The 16,633-nt window shown below is 36.6% G+C and overlaps 1 protein-coding gene across 4 annotated transcripts in view; it reads left to right on the top strand.

Moving 5' to 3' along the window:
• Nucleotides 1-16,633, top strand: part of CUNH12orf42 (chromosome unknown C12orf42 homolog) — a 174,272-nt gene that overhangs the window by 82,761 nt on the left and 74,878 nt on the right. For all 4 annotated transcript variants that reach the window (XM_027775970.1, XM_006141405.1, XM_006141406.2 and 1 more), the window contains exon 4: nt 14,217-14,328. In XM_027775970.1, the coding sequence (XP_027631771.1) occupies nt 14,217-14,328 (112 nt within the window). The remainder of the gene's footprint in view (nt 1-14,216; nt 14,329-16,633) is intronic.

The following is a 16,633-nucleotide window of genomic DNA, read 5'->3' as shown; positions in this document are numbered from 1 at the left end:
GCGAACGGGGGTCGACTACGTGGAAATCCAGCGACAGCCATTACGCTAACTGCTGGTTCCCAAGCCTTGAATTCTTTAACAAGGGAATCACATCTGCACTCAGAGAGAGGCAACCCACTCACTATTATTCACTTTCAGAATGTAAGGAAAACCAATCACACAAAAGACAAGGATTAAGAAGACACAATAGAGAAACTGGCATTGAAGGAAATAGACGTAATTCAGCAACTGGAAAAAAATATTCGCTCTGAAAGAACACATAATTAGTATTTATTATTATTATTATTAATATTATTTGACCAGAGAGAGAGGGAAAGTGAAAAAGCAAGCCTCCAGGTCTGGGACTCAAACCATGACTGGCCACATGTGAGTCCAGCTCTTTAATCACCATGCCACCTGCTGGCCCCTCCCCTGAGGATTCTGAGGAAATCCATGAAATAAGAATACTTATGTTCTTTAAAAAGAAGCCATCATCAAACAGAGTTTATATATGTGAGTCTGAAAGTAAAACATTCGATAAAAGATTACAGGAAAATGTTGCAAAAAATCTCCCAGAATATATGCAAAAAGACAAAAATAAGAAAGATGCAAGAGCAATAAGGTATGGGGAACTGATTAACAAGTAACCAAAACAGGTCCAACCCCAAAGTCTAGTGGTTAAGGGAGCCAGGTTGCATGTGGTCAACTGTGATTTGAATCCTAGCCCTGAGTGGTTTGAAAAATATGTGGAGTGCATGTGTGGATGTGCCCCAAATCCTGACAGGATGCAGAAATGAAGAAGATGGGATTATGTGACTATGCCTCACTGGAGGGTGCTTTCTCCCTCTTCTTCTCTTCCTGGTACATGTACATACCTTTTGGCAATTAAAAAAAGTAATCAGAATGAACATGAAGTGATAGAACTACAGAGTAAATCTGGTCTACAGCATCAATGCCTGTTCATTGGTGTGTCTGTGAAGATGTCAGCTGGAGAGTGTAGGAGCCACTATGTTAGGTACTCACTGGTCTAGGTTTTCTATCATATCTCTTCCACCTGACCCTGTCTACTTTGTACTCATGAAAAGCTACAAGATCCATTTTGGGCACTTGCTTTTTATTTTTTTTACAGTACCATTATTTAATTATTTATGGATTTTTAATTGTGGTAAAAATGCACAACATGATGTTTATTATCTTAACTATTTTTTAAATGTATGAATATATGTAGTAGAATATATTCATATTGTTGTCTACCAGCTCTACAGAACTTTTTCATTTTGAAAAAATGAAATTTTATGCCCCTAAACAACTCTTCACTTTTTGTCCCCTTAGCAACTGGTAACTGTTATTTTACTTTCTGTTTCTGTAAATTTGACTACTTAATAAAACTTATATGAGGATACTACAAGAAATTTGTGGAAAAATTGAATTAAAGTATGAGTTTATTTTGGTGGGAAAAAAATTGAAATTGATGTGTGGAGAGCAACCAATCTGAGCAAATATGGTAACCTTTAAACACAGACCTTTAAACACACAGAATTGTTTTCATAATTTCCTTTTCATATTGTTCATTATTAGTATGTAAAATGTAGCTTTTTTGTGTGTGTGTTCATTCTCTATCCTGTATCTTTGTTGAATTTGGTTATTTGTTCTAACAGTTTTTTTTTTTGTGTGTGTGTGTGGTGGGGGGGTTTGGGTTTTTTACATACAAGATAATTTCATCTATGAACATGGATAATTTTTTCTTCTTCTTTTCCAATTAATATGTTTGAAATTTTTTTCTTGCCTAATTGTCTTCCTAAGACTTTCAATATAATGTTGAACACAATGTTGACTAGATATGGTGGGAGCAGGTATCCTTGTTTTATTCCCAATCTTAAAGAAAATGCTATCAGTCTTTCTCTGGACTTTTCATATATAGCCTTTATTAAGTTGAGGTAATGCCTTCTATTTCTAGTTTTTGAATGTTTTTATAAAAAGTTTGTTAAATCTTGTCAAATACTTTTCTGCATTAATGAAGATGCTCATGTAAATTTTGTCTTTCATTGTGTTAACATGGTGTTTCCATTGATTGATTTTCACAGGTTGAACCACCCTTGCATTTCCAGAAATAAATCCCACTTGGTCATGGTGTATAATCCTTTTAATATGAGCTTGAGTTAAGTTTGCTAGTGTTTTGTAGAGGGTTCTTGCATTAATATTCTTCAGGGATATTGGTCTATATTTTTCTTACAGTGTCTTTGGCTTTGGTGTCAGGGTAGTGCTAGTATCTCATTACCATTTTTAATCAAAGCTGACATTATATTAGTAGAAAAATTTTGGTTTGGATCTTCAGTTTCTCAATGTCTAGTCTGAAAAATATGGAGAATACAATACAAAAAGGGAGTGAAAAATTTTGAATCTGTTTGCTACACCATCATTATGTGCAATGCTGAACTATCAGCAGTGTAATATTCTGGGCTCTCTCTTTGAATGCAGGTCTCCCACCCCCCATGATTCTTCTCACTCCAGAATAGTTGACTGGGTTTTGGTAAATTTAGTTACCAGATCTCAACCATGATTTCTAAGGCCAAGAATTCAGGGGCAGAAGCTACACTGCTCATCTGATTCTTCTTTTCCTATTGCTTTGTAACTGCTACTGATTTGATTATTTTGTCCTCTACTATTACTGCCATAGTATATAATATAGCCCTCATAAATTCTAAAGTTCCAATAGCCCCCATAAATATAGCCCCCATAAATTCTAAAGTTCTGATAGTCTAATATAGTTCAATGTACAATGCTCAAAGATATTTGTTACTAAAATATAAAAGCAATTGATTTCTAGTTTTTGAATGTTTTTATAAAAAGTTTGTTAAATCTTGTCAAATACTTTTCTGCATTAATGAAGATGCTCATGTAAATTTTGTCTTTCATTGTGTTAACATGGTGTTTCCATTGATTGATTTTCACAGGTTGAACCACCCTTGCATTTCCAGAAATAAATCCCACTTGGTCATGGTGTATAATCCTTTTAATATGAGCTTGAGTTAAGTTTGCTAGTGTTTTGTAGAGGGTTCTTGCATTAATATTCTTCAGGGATATTGGTCTATATTTTTCTTACAGTGTCTTTGGCTTTGGTGTCAGGGTAGTGCTAGTATCTCATTACCATTTTTAATCAAAGCTGACATTATATTAGTAGAAAAATTTTGGTTTGGATCTTCAGTTTCTCAATGTCTAGTCTGAAAAATATGGAGAATACAATACAAAAAGGGAGTGAAAAATTTTGAATCTGTTTGCTACACCATCATTATGTGCAATGCTGAACTATCAGCAGTGTAATATTCTGGGCTCTCTCTTTGAATGCAGGTCTCCCACCCCCCATGATTCTTCTCACTCCAGAATAGTTGACTGGGTTTTGGTAAATTTAGTTACCAGATCTCAACCATGATTTCTAAGGCCAAGAATTCAGGGGCAGAAGCTACACTGCTCATCTGATTCTTCTTTTCCTATTGCTTTGTAACTGCTACTGATTTGATTATTTTGTCCTCTACTATTACTGCCATAGTATATAATATAGCCCTCATAAATTCTAAAGTTCCAATAGCCCCCATAAATATAGCCCCCATAAATATAGCCCCCATAAATTCTAAAGTTCTGATAGTCTAATATAGTTCAATGTACAATGCTCAAAGATATTTGTTACTAAAATATAAAAGCAATTGGAGATACGTGCTATCAGCCACATAAATTATGCAATATAATTTCCTGTTATAGTTTGGCCAAAGTAGAAAATAAATCACTAGTTTTTAATTTGGATAGAAAATAGAAACAAAGAGAAGTCATGATTCCAGCTTTTAACCTATAGTACAAGAACCAAAGAATTAAAGGCATCTGTCACCGTACAATGTTACACTAATATTCACACCTCTCAAATGTATATATAAAGTAGTGACCCTGCCAGACTATTCCAAATTCTTTATAAATATTGTCATTGAGTTGGTGTAACTATCCAAACAAGTAGGGACTATTATTATCACATTTTACAGATGAGTACATTGAGCAAAGAAAGGTAAAACAATTTGCCCAGTGGTAGATCTAGGTTTCAACTTGGAAGATTCAGCTCCAAAGTCTGTTCTGTGGTCTACGGCACACATTGCCTCTCTGTTCTGATGAGTAAACCTATTTATTATTGTTGTCGTTGTCCTCATTTTCATCATCATTGTACCCTACTGTTCTCTCCCTTTCTTTACTCTCCCTCAAATACATTTAGTAAGAGGTAAGAAGAGTGGGGGAAAGTGGGGCATGTGCTGATGATTGGCTTTAAGAGCTTTGCTTTTGACACCTTCATCCTCTGCTTCCAATCTTTGCCAATTGCATTGTCCTGCAATATGCCTCACTTCCATACTGTACTCCATCTTTCTCAAAGTTCTTTCAGATTATCCATAGTGTCGCAAGAACCTTGGGATAGAGACAGGAAAAAGAATATTGTTCACATTTGTTTATTGCTGTACATAGAGTTTAGTGATTTGCTCAAGCCTGGGGAGCTGATGGAAAGTGCCTGAGCCAGCAGTGCAACTCCTCTGATGACTCTAATACACCATCTGATGGATCCAGTTCACTATCTGATAGTCTATTTTTGTTTATTTCCTTTTTGTTTATTTCAGGATGATGTCAGTGAGCATCACAGTAATATAAACAGCCTGCGTATTTATCTCACAGAATAAATTTTAGGAACCTGGGGTAGGGGGTGGGGGATCCCTTGGACTAGAAGTTTGTAGGCTGACAGATTAAAAGCAACTCTAATTACAAGGATGAATAAAATCAAGTAACCTTTATATAAAATTTGGATCCAGCAGGTAAATTATTTAACCTCTTTGTAACTCATTTTCTTCATCTGTAAAATGGGGATAATAAAGTACTGATTTCATATGATTATTATGAGGATTTGATGAGTTACGGTGTCTAAACTGTTTAAAGCAATGATTATCTATAGTAGGTACCCAATAAAATGTTACTGCTGCTTGAATATAACGAACAATAAAACAATTTTTTTTCCTAAACAAATACAAATCTGTAGATAAGGACATAGGTGCTACTTGTCTTTCTCCCAAAGCAGTTGCTTCTTAATGGTTTAGAAGATCTCAGCAAACTTAACTTGAAAGTTTCACAACTTGATTTTATTTATCTTCATAAATAGGTTTGGTTTTACACACCAAACATAACTCCAAAAAGTTCTCATCTGAATTCCCAGCATGAATTCTTTGTGACATATACTCAAGTTGTTTGTATTCAGCAATACTTATTCTGACGTGATCCTGCTTTTACCAGAAAGTACTTGTCAAGTTTCAGATTTTCTATTGGTTGGTAGGAAGCAGTACACTTATTATCAGCAGAACAAGATTGAGAAATAATGGTTTATTAACAAAAAAATTCTTACAGAAGCTTAACATCTATTTGTGTAATGACCTCAATAGGTAACTCTGAATCTTCTTTGGTAAATTTCCTATTAAAATTCTGGTTAGTCTAGTTCTTATTTGTTAGAAATAACTTTCAATAGAGGAAATTGGGCAGAAAACCTTGCCAGCATATTTAACTTCTTGTCCTTTAAGAAATTATACTTTGATTTTAGAGGTTCGACTTTGCTAGATAATGAAATTATCATGGTGGAACAAGCCATAGAAATAATAAATACAGTAATTCTTCTTTGCCTATTGTGTGCTTTTGCTATTCATAAATTTTAGGGCCTTAGATATTAGATACACTTACGTAAGGCCTCACGAACGGTAATTATCTTTTGGCCAAAGAAAAAGCCCAAGCGAATGCTAAGCTGCATTATCGCTTGGCTTCTGACATGAGCTGATAATCAGATTTTCTTGCTTAAATCCATGGTGCTCGAACAATGCTACCCACTGTCTGTGCTTCCCGATATTACCCTTAATTAGAAAGAACAGAAACACAAATCTGAATTATTTCAAAATCTGGTTTCCATGGTCAGTGGTTTGAAGGGCTTAACTTTATTATAAATAAACCTGGCTTTCTTGGCTAATGAAATCTGAAATGCGAAGCCTGGATGAGAGGGAGTGTAATACTCTGATGTTTACACATCCAAATATCCAGTGCAGGCAAAATGTTTTGTAATAAATCATTGGATAATTGAATTATGATTCCTTTGTCCAAGTATGATCCAAAACCTACTACTAAGGAGAACCTGGAAGGAACTTGAGTTTTATATTTTCTTGAGAGGTAACATCTTTAGTTTGAATAATATGTATATTAATAACTGTCAAGGAGTTTTTGACCTATTTTATATATTTTTCCCACTTTAGTAATTTTTTTTCACTTGACATATTGGGGTGCATAATAAATCTTCAATGAATTATTCTCCAACTATGGCTCTGGGCTCTTTTTTACAGTGTGGGCTGCTGCTATCTAAGCAAGACAGATGATGAGATGGGAGATAGTTGCATTTTTATTTATGGTATTGTAAAGAGTGCTAACAATAGATAAGGAAGTCTGATCCTATCTGAATGGAGATAGTAATTTTATACTTCTGGAAAACAACATCAGGAGGCTAATTCCTAGAACTACTATCCGTATTAGGATCTCTGATGCTACTGAGAAATGTGTGTGTGTGTGTGTGTGTGTGTGTGTGTGTGTGTATGTGTGTGTGTGTGTGTGTGTGTGTGTGAGTGAAGGTAGATAGATAGATGATAGATATATACTGTTTTTCTATGGATGGTGGGGACTGAAGTGTCTGTACGTGTAGAAACCATGCCCTGACCTCTTCTCTTCTCTGTTTCTGTTTTTCCTAAGACCCTAGATTTTTATTGTTGTTGTTTTTGGAAAGCTTATCTTTTCCCTTTCAACTTTCATTGATATTTTCTTCCCACTCATTCTCTCGCTACCTCAATGCCAGATATTTTGCAGTTTCTTTCCCACTTAAATATTCACAATGATAGAATTATTATTAAATTTAATTATCCAGATGAGGATATTGAAGCTTATAGAGGTGGAGTAATTTTCCAAAATCACATATCCATTAAGTGGTGGAGGCAGGATTCTACCTAAGGTACGATTAATTAATCCTCAAGGTCACGGATTGAACACTGTGTTATACTGCTTCATCAAACTGTATAATTAGCATCTTTTAGGTTATTTTCTTTGTCTTCACCACAATTTGGTTTCATTGGCTGGGGTAGAATTCCTCTCTCTTCAATCACTGGGAAAAAGACTGAATGTGTCTATGCTCTAGGCTCCTGTGATATAAGTGATTTATTACAGGGCCAGGTATTTGCCTTTGGTGGTGCTGGTGTGATAATAAGTATTGTCTTTGCTATTTCCAGGAAGAACAATCATAGAGATTAGTTGGTGTCTGTGGTGTTCCTGGTAAAAGATATTAAGGATATGCTTTTTAAAATATCTGCATGGAAACTCCAAGACAGTGAGATGGATATCAACAGGGAAAGCAAAATAATTTAACCTACATTGTATATGCAAGTGGATAGTGTTGGGTGTCTGGTTGAACATGGCAGACTGACCACATTTATCTCTCCTTTCTCCAAACTCCATGACATTAGTGATAGAGCAGAGCTTTCCAAATGGTATGATTCAAACATTGCAGGTAGACAGAGGTGTTAATCCATTTAGCCTTCTTGGTGACCTTGCGGGGGCTGAGATAGTCAGGTTGGATCAGGTCAGATGACTTTAGCCTTGAATTGCCTCATCCATGTACCCCGGTGGTCCTTACAAGTTGTAAATATATCTTCTATGTCCCACATGATTTTTGAAAAAGATTGAAAAGCACTGTTTTAAGACAAAATGCCTTCACTCACAAAGTTAAAGACAGAGGAGACTACATCACGAAGCTATTTCAATAGTTTTTTTTGAAATTCATAAATTTGGTTAAAGATTGAAAACCAACTTAGAATGGAGTGATTCCCAAAGCAAGTCTATATAGTGGCTTGACAAGAGGTGAATTGATTCATGATACCCATAAGAAACCTGGATTGTGAGAGTTCCTCATTATCTTTTATGGGTTTTCAGAAAAGTTATGACACATTTTTGCATAGAAAAAGATATCATGATTTTTCCAATGACCCAAAAAATCAGGGGGTGGGCAAAAGGGTTAAAACAAGGGCTAGCAAGAGGCCAGAGACAGAATTCCACTTACTGTTGGCTTGTTCAGCAGTATCAGGACAAAGGTACATGCATTCTCTGGAAAAATTAAGTCAAAGACGCTCCCAACTCAAGGATAGGGTGGGAATTCCAATTACGGGTTCTTGACATTTTATATGCTGGCCTGTTGGATCCTCAGGCCTTTTCCTCCTGCTCCGTTCCCAGAATGCTATCAGTCTGCTATCAGTGAATCCTGGTTGGGCCTATATTTGGAGAAAATGCCAGAAAAAAGCCCTCACTTTCTGACATTGAGGGATCTGTCACTGGGAAGACGGGCTCCCTGTCTCCTCATGTTGTAGGAGAGCCCACTAGTCAGTGAGACCTGACAAGTGAGTCTGGATTCACTGTCAGCCCTTCTGTACTTTACTATTAAATATGAGTGAGCAGTTCAGGCTCTCCAGGATCCTTTAACATGAGGTAAACAAAAACACATAGAAGAGAGGCGCTCAGGGGACACTGAAACAATGCAGGGGGATAAATAATACACACCATTAAGGCAAATCCAAACACTCAGAGAGAAGTAAGAGACGGTGGAACATCCATCAACTGAGACTAGGATGCTCTATAAAAAAGTGATGATAAGAGCAAGAACTAATCATTGGAAATTAAGTGTGATTTTCAAAATGTATAAAAAGCAATGTATATCCATATAATATAATCCTAAGTCTATCAATCAATCTATCTATCTAGAGAGAAATATAGGTGTAGATAATTATTTTAAAAAGAAAAAAAATGAAAATTTGCTAGAACTGCAAGGTAGTAATTTGCACATTGATAGGGCTTACTTGGGTGCCTGACATAATGAAAGAAAATCTACACCAAGATTATTAGTTATGAAATTATTTTATTTTATTTTTCCAGAGGACCCTTGTGCTCACGAGAGACAGACAGTGGGGGGAGAGAGAGAGAGAGAGCAAGTACCTTCCCCCATGGGATGTGGGACACGGTCATGCTATTATCCCTTCTGCTCCATTTCTCTATCCTGTTGTGATTTTGAGCTTGCAAGCACAAGTGCCCAGTGTATTCTTCAAGCCATCAGGACCAGGATTTGAACTATAGTCAGGGAATCTGGCTCCCTAACCACTAGGCTACTTGACTGACCCAACATCTCTTTCGTTGTAGGCATAAGTAAATTATCTAGGGTTTTTCAATTCAGCAAGTTGAAAAATTATGCCAACTAAGGTAGAGTAGGTGGCATACTTATCAGTATCATCCTTATCAGGACTGATTAGTGCTACCTAGAATGAAATAAACTTCCATGAACAAGGCTATAGTTTGAACCCTCATTTCATAAATATAGACCTCTGGGGCACAAGACAGAAAAGGCAAAAAGAACTGGTCACCAGCTCAATCTGTCTTATCAGAAAAGTATTTTAAAAGCAAAAGATGTTAGCACCATGCTGTTAAGATAGCTACAGTAACTCATGTCTGCGATCTCTCACAAACTTCAGTGTTGGATATCTTAACAATATCTTATTACACCCCACTCTGGACTGGAGTTCTGAACTGCAGTATCTGCAGCTAATAGAATAGAATGTATTGAAGTACTCAGATTGGGGTATTGCCTTGCCCAAACTATATAGATCAAGAATTGGAGAAGTAGGGCTGGCTCAGTACACAGTGGTAACATGCTGCTTGAGCAATCCTGGATCTGTATGGAAGATTGTGGGCTTGGTTCCCTGGTGGACCTGTAATGGACACACATGCCATGATGCTGGTTGGGAAGGCTAGGGTGGGGAAGGAAACCGTGGCATGGGAAGCTATTGAGGATGTTTCTTTCTCTCCTGGGTGGTAAATTAAAAAAAAAATGTTGGAGATGTATGGATCCTAAATACTTTTCCATGCAAACATAATTAAGTAATATAAGGAAATGAAAAGTGTCAAATGTCCTATCACATGGTAGTGGCTATAGCACTCTGGATTAGAATTCACATTAGGATAAGAGAAGGGTCTAAAGCTTTACACACAAATCACTTGTAACTAAACCCAGTTTTTTAATCTACTTTGGTCAGATCACAGTGATTGGCAGCCCTTTATTACCCTCTAACACTATATTGCATGTGGCTCAGTGGGACGAGATGAAGAGCCTTGAGCAAGACCACTACATCAGATAGACACTGCTTTATGTAGAAGAAACAATAGTTTTATTTAATAATTATATTTAGATCTTTGGATTAGTATTCTACATGGCCATTCTCAATCACAGCTTGATTTCTACTTGCTGAAGTGCCATTTTTGTATTTTGTGTTCTTATTGTTCAGGTCTTAATGTTACACTAAAGAATGGTTCTGGATTCCAGCAAAACCAGCTTAGCAAATAATAAGGCAATTGAGGAAATCTACACTTTTACTTTTGGTCTACAGTGGTGTTATATTTTTTATTATTATATGGGAGAAATTCTCCAATAGATGAGCTCCGATTTCCTTTCCTGTCTTTTTATGTCTTCTAATGACAGTTGCTGCTAGGGATCTTGAAGCACACACTTCACTTGACATTGCCAAGAGAGAAAGAAAATCCAGCAGTATTGGCTACTGTACTTAGAATGGTTCCCCAAACCAAACAAGAAAACCACAGTGATCTTGGCAAACAAACAATTGAAAAGTACAGGTGCTGGGAGTGCGCACAGCCTCAAAATCAACATGACTTGGGAGGAAAGAGGGTTAGATAACAAAGAAAGGTGCTTTTCATTCTGAGAAATTTATTTCTTTTAAATATTTGCGATCTGCAGCCAATAGCACACAAGGCCACTTGGCATTATTTCCCGACAAAGAGGAGGGCTGGGCAGTAATGAGCAGATGCTTGAGTGGCCTGTGGCGTGAGGTGCACCATCCATCAAGAAGATCAATATTTACTGTTCTTTTATCTTTGTGGTGAAAGTTTGCTCTTAACAACAAAAAAAGTGGGTTTGTACTTTAATAAATAGACTATGGGTTTGACTTCAGGCAGTAAATACTGAAAGCAACAAGGTCTTCACAGACAAGATTCAGTATCCTCCTCCCTGACCAATGATGAAATGTTTAGTGTTTTAGGGAGTAAAATGTACCTGGCCCATGACATGGATGGTCTCTTCTCCATTCACATTTTCCGCCTTTTTTCATTCCAATTAAATCATATCTTGATGAAAGGTAGACCTTCAATATAATACTGTATTTAAAAATACAGTTTTTAAAGTTTATTTATTGAGAGAGAGGGAGAAAGAGAGATGGATCTCTGAGAAGGTCTTTATACATTTTGATATCTCTTCACCCAGCTGAGTCCTTCAGACAGCTGGGATCATGGGAGGACTGAAGATATGCCCAGTATGTTCATATTAACCAGAGAACTGAATCCAGGACATTCCCAAGTGGCCCCAGTATCACACAGTGTTGCCCTACCTCCTGTGCTACTGCTGCTTGCTGAAATATTTTTTAAGACATAAGTTAACTCTATTCAACTTGACTTAACTTGGATCCATGAAGCAAAGTGGCTCATGCTTTGAGATGAGATGATGGGGGTCACTGCCTTAGCTTTTTGGTGGCTTAGTCATACTTAAATCACAGGGAAGAGAGTTCTGTGAGATAGGGGGGATGGAATAAATAGATGAGTCTTGATCAGCTTCTTATACCATTGAAAGGATTTCATATTTGATCCATTAGACCAAAGAGTGGTCTACATCTTTAATGTGCTACGGATCTGCTGGGAACTTTGTTAAAATTCAGATCCTGATTCAGTAGAACTCAGGTGGGACTAGAGAATATCTATACCTAACAGGTTGCCAGGTGATGTTAGTAAGGCCACCCTTTGAGTTACAAAAAGCTACTTATCATTTGAATCAGTCACCTTTGATGATTGTTAGTGGTGCACATTTCTGCTATACCCTAGACAGTTTGCATTTTTGTATGTTCTCCAGATGATTTTCATGCATGGTAGTTTGAAGTTTACCATTTTAATGAGGAGAAACCATTGAACACTATTAAGAAGGCAAATGCCATTTTCAGGCTTGGATTTTAAAAGGATGACCTGAAAGAGAATTCCATAGAGGTGATTAGCAGGGATATGAGTGGAGAAGCTAATAGACGGCAGAAAATTGTAGAGGATGGAATGAGTCTGGAGGACATTGAGAGGGTAGGATTGATAGAATTCGGTCATGAGTAGGACTGGGAACCCAGGGGAGATAGAAGGCCAGGGTAACTTTCTGGGTTTTGGTTTGGATATGTGGATTTCTGGTTGTGCCAACACCAGGTCAGGATTGCAGCTATGTGTGAAGTGAAGAACATGACTTTGGAGTAAGTGAGAGTGGATTTAAGACCTGCTTCAGTACTTACTACTTGTATAGCCTTGGTAAATTACTTAGTTTTTCATCTGTAAAATGGAGATAATGATTGTTGTGAGGTAACATTAGCCCCATTTTGCAAAGATAGAACTTAAGGAATCAAGAGGATGAGTCACCCCGGCTCATATAGATGGAGGGAGGTATAGATGAGATTTGGACCTCATGATTCCATTTGGAATGATTCTACAGCCCCTGCTCTGAACCTCCAAGTTTGTCTGTGCATAGATAGCTTCAGGTGGGCAGTGGGGTTAACCAAATCATGAAAATATAGAAGCCTTCAAAAATTTCATGGAAAATGTGAATTGTGAAAAAAAACCCATGAGTCTTTATCAGCTTCTTATATCATTGAATTTCAGTATTTTTTTGGGTGGCCTGATGGTTAAGGTTCTGGAGTCCCACATGACAGACCCTGTTTCAAGTCTTGGACCTCGTGGCTGAAAAATCATGCCAGGCATGTGTGCATGCATGCCTACAAATCCAAGATGAGATTGAGGGAGAAAGAATTGTGGCATGGACACTCTCTCTGGGAGGTGACTTCTCACTTTCTCTCTGTCTCTCTCTGGTGAACACACATACTCTATGGCCAAAAAAACGGGAGGACATATCTCTTTTATTTAGCTTGGTCTATAGTCATGATAAAGGGAGAGTTTCCACTCAGGTGCTCTTCTGGAACCCTCCCACTCAATTTATAGTTTCTGCATTGAGACAGGAGCCTTTTCCTCAGAGAATGGGTAAGGAGTGGAGCATAAAAAGGATACCTGGAATAACACTATGAAAACCTCAGTCTTTAGTTAAGATCCTATCCCACATGTGAGCTGGTAGTTCTCTTATAGACACAGGAAGTTAATGCTTCTCTGAAGACACAATATTCGTAATATCAAACAATTCTATCTACATAATAATATCCAATATTCAAATCATGATATGCAACATCAAAATTGATCATATTCCATTATATTCACACAATAAAAGTTACGCACAACACCAGAAGGCAATTGGTATTGTCTGCATGTTTAATGAGTTTCTTTTAATAAGATTGTTCTTAATTATGGTCTTAGTTCATGTTATTTGTTCAATATCTTTGTAACTCTTTTTCCTCTATTTTCTGTTTTGGTTATTTCAAGATGACAAAGCTTGACTTGAGAGTTTCTGCTTCTCCATTTCCTAACCCCTTTGTTACCTGTACCTTCATCCTCTGACACTCTGACTGTTCTCTGCGCACAAATGACCTTTACTTGACATCACATGACTACTTTCTCTCTGCTTCTGAGACTTCGTTCTACTGTCTCCCAGTCTGAGAAGTCGCAACTTAATTCTATAAATTAGTGCATTACTGTCAACATTTTCCCATTTTCCTTAACCTTGTCTTGTTTATCATATTGGCAATAGAATCATCATCTGATGTATTATAAGGATATTTGTTTATTTTTTACTCTTCATTGAAATGTCAATTTCATGAGGGCAAGGACTTTATCTCTTGTATCTTGTATTCTCAGTAGCTAGACAGTGTTTGGCACATAGTGTAAATCAATAATACATTTTTGAATGGAGATAAGTTAATTAGACCTGACTATGAATGGGATGTTTATTTATAGGTAACTGGAATCAATTGTAATTGTTTGGGGGGTGGTTTCATTTAAAGAAGAAAGAATAAAACATACTTCAAAAATATTACTCGTTTAGGGAAGCAGAAATGGTAGGTGACATAGATATTTCTGGAGTCACAAACTTAATTTTATTTTGTGTATTTTTCTCCTCTACTCTACAGCCCAGCTCTCATCATGAAAGAACTGCTGTACCCTGTTCCCGATTCATTGGCCACATGAAGAATTTCTCTGAATCCTTTAAATTAAATAGTCTACCTTTTCTACATTTTCCAGGTAAATTAAGAAATATTATCAAAAAAGGTAAGAATTTCCAAAGAAACTCTGAAATAAGCATAGGTAAAAATAAGAAAGACTTTATTGAAGAACACGTGAACCGTGGCTCAAAATGGCAACAGAAGAGGGAATTTATTGGCTCATTAAGTTGGCAAATACAAGGGGTGAATTGACTCAAGGAATGACTGGATCCAGGGCTCACCAAGATTATCGTGATTGCATTTCTTTTTTATTGTTGGCTATATTCTTATGTTGGGTTCATTTTCAGAAAAAAAAAAGTAATGTCACCTGGTAACTATAGACATATATAATTCTCAGAATTTATAATCTCAAAAGTAAAGAAAGCCTTGGGACCAGCAGATGGCATAATGGTTATGTTGCTGAAGTCCAACATAGTCAACCGTGGTTCAAATCCCTGACTTAGCGGCTTAAAACTCACTCTGGGTATGGGTATGTGTATGCCCAAAATCCTGAGAGGAGAATGGAGGAGAAAGGATTGAGGCATGGTCATCCCCCCTGGGGGGTGGTTTCTCACTTTCTGACTGTCTCTTTGGTGGGCACAATTGTCCTTATAGCAAAAATTTCTCTCAAAAACCAAAACCAACCACCACAACAAAACAGTCCTTACACCTTACACCTTATCTGATGACTTTGACTAAAATTGGGCCTCATGTTTGCCCCTGGTATCTGGGAGAATGGAGAATATCTTAAATCAACTCTTGTTACCCTGAGACAAAGGAGGTAGATTGTTTGATTGACAGCTATATATAAACTACACAAAATGTACATGTGCTTATATGTGTGTATGAGGGAGAGAAGAATAGAGTGATAGTTTTCCAAAATAAATTGATATGGGGCAAGCAAAAGAGTATCATTTTGTGACAAGTCCAAATGATGTATGGTTGTATTAGTTCTATTCTATACAATGCTAACACTTTAGTCTATTGCAACAATTTGTGGCTCTCCATAGACTCCATTTTGCAAACCATTTTACTTAGCTGAAAGGGTAAATTAATTTACATGTCCAACTTATTACTTAAGAAAAATGAGGTTTTTAAGACCATTGATAAAGCAGGTTGCCACTATACTTTCTCTTAGACTATGTATTATTTAAGAATGCATTTATTTATTTACTTGAATATTAATAAAGTTAAACATTAATAGATATCAGGGCTATTAAGAGGTTTTGTCAGTTTTTATGAGAGTTCCAATGTCCTGGGGTAATGTAATTTTAATGGGGCCTTTTGAGAATCACATTGTGGCACACATTCAAATTCATTGTTATTAAAAAAAAAAAAAAACCTGAGGGGAGAATAATACATTCACATGGTTCAAAAGCTAAAAATATAAAGAGATATACAGTGAGCAGTTTTGCTCCTACTCCTATTTGAAATTGTTTTATTTCCCTTTCCCTCACAGAAAAGCACTTTCAGTGTCTTCTTGAGAATTCTTCAACACATTTTCTAAGTAAAAGAAAGTGAGTGCTTTTCTACCTTATTGTCTTCACTTCATGTTATGTCTTGGACTCTTCACATTGTTGCATTGAGAGCCTCCTCATTCATTTTTCCTACAACTTCAGAGTAATTCATTTGATGGTTTATCTTAATTTATCTAGTCAGTTTCCTTTGATGAACACTCTGATCAAGTTAAAATAAATAAATAAATAAGTGAAGTTAAATAAAATAATTCTTCTTTTTCTTTTTCTTCTTCTTTTTTTTTTTTTCTTAAAGAGCTATTAGACTAAAGTTGGCCAAAATAAAGAAAGTGTCTTGAATTGAGACAAGCAGGATTTAGATTATGAAGGGCCTTCTAGATCACAGTGAAGTCATAAGAGAGGCTTTTGTAGATGGCCATCTTAGTCTGGCTCAATTGCTATCACCCTGGGAGTGCTTCTACCAGCTGTTTCCCATTCTCCCTGTTTCTTAAATAACCCCCATCATCATATATGTCTGGGATCTCTCAAATTTCTATTCTTTTTAGGACTTGATAAAGCAAAATGGTACAAGATTGCAAAAATGTCCACAATAATTCACTTGTCTCTTGAATATAACTCTCTTTGAAACGTGTTTTCCCTCTTTCCATCATTAAGGTGTGGAACTTATTTCTCCACTCCTTGAATCTGGCTTGGCCACATGACTTGCCTTGTCCAATGTGACATTAGGAAATATTATATAAATAGAGAATTTGCAAGTTTTTATGTATTGAGCTTGCCCTCTACTTCTGGGAACTCTTCTACCCAGACTATCTTGCTGGATAATAAGAAACATAAGGTTGTTACTTAGCAGACAGCCGAGACATATGAGTA

This window comes from Tupaia chinensis, unplaced genomic scaffold (genome assembly GCF_000334495.1).
Source record: "Tupaia chinensis unplaced genomic scaffold, TupChi_1.0 Scaffold000054_1, whole genome shotgun sequence".
In the NCBI taxonomy this organism is placed as follows: domain Eukaryota; kingdom Metazoa; phylum Chordata; class Mammalia; order Scandentia; family Tupaiidae; genus Tupaia; species Tupaia belangeri.
This window is presented reverse-complemented; position numbering and strand designations above follow the sequence as displayed.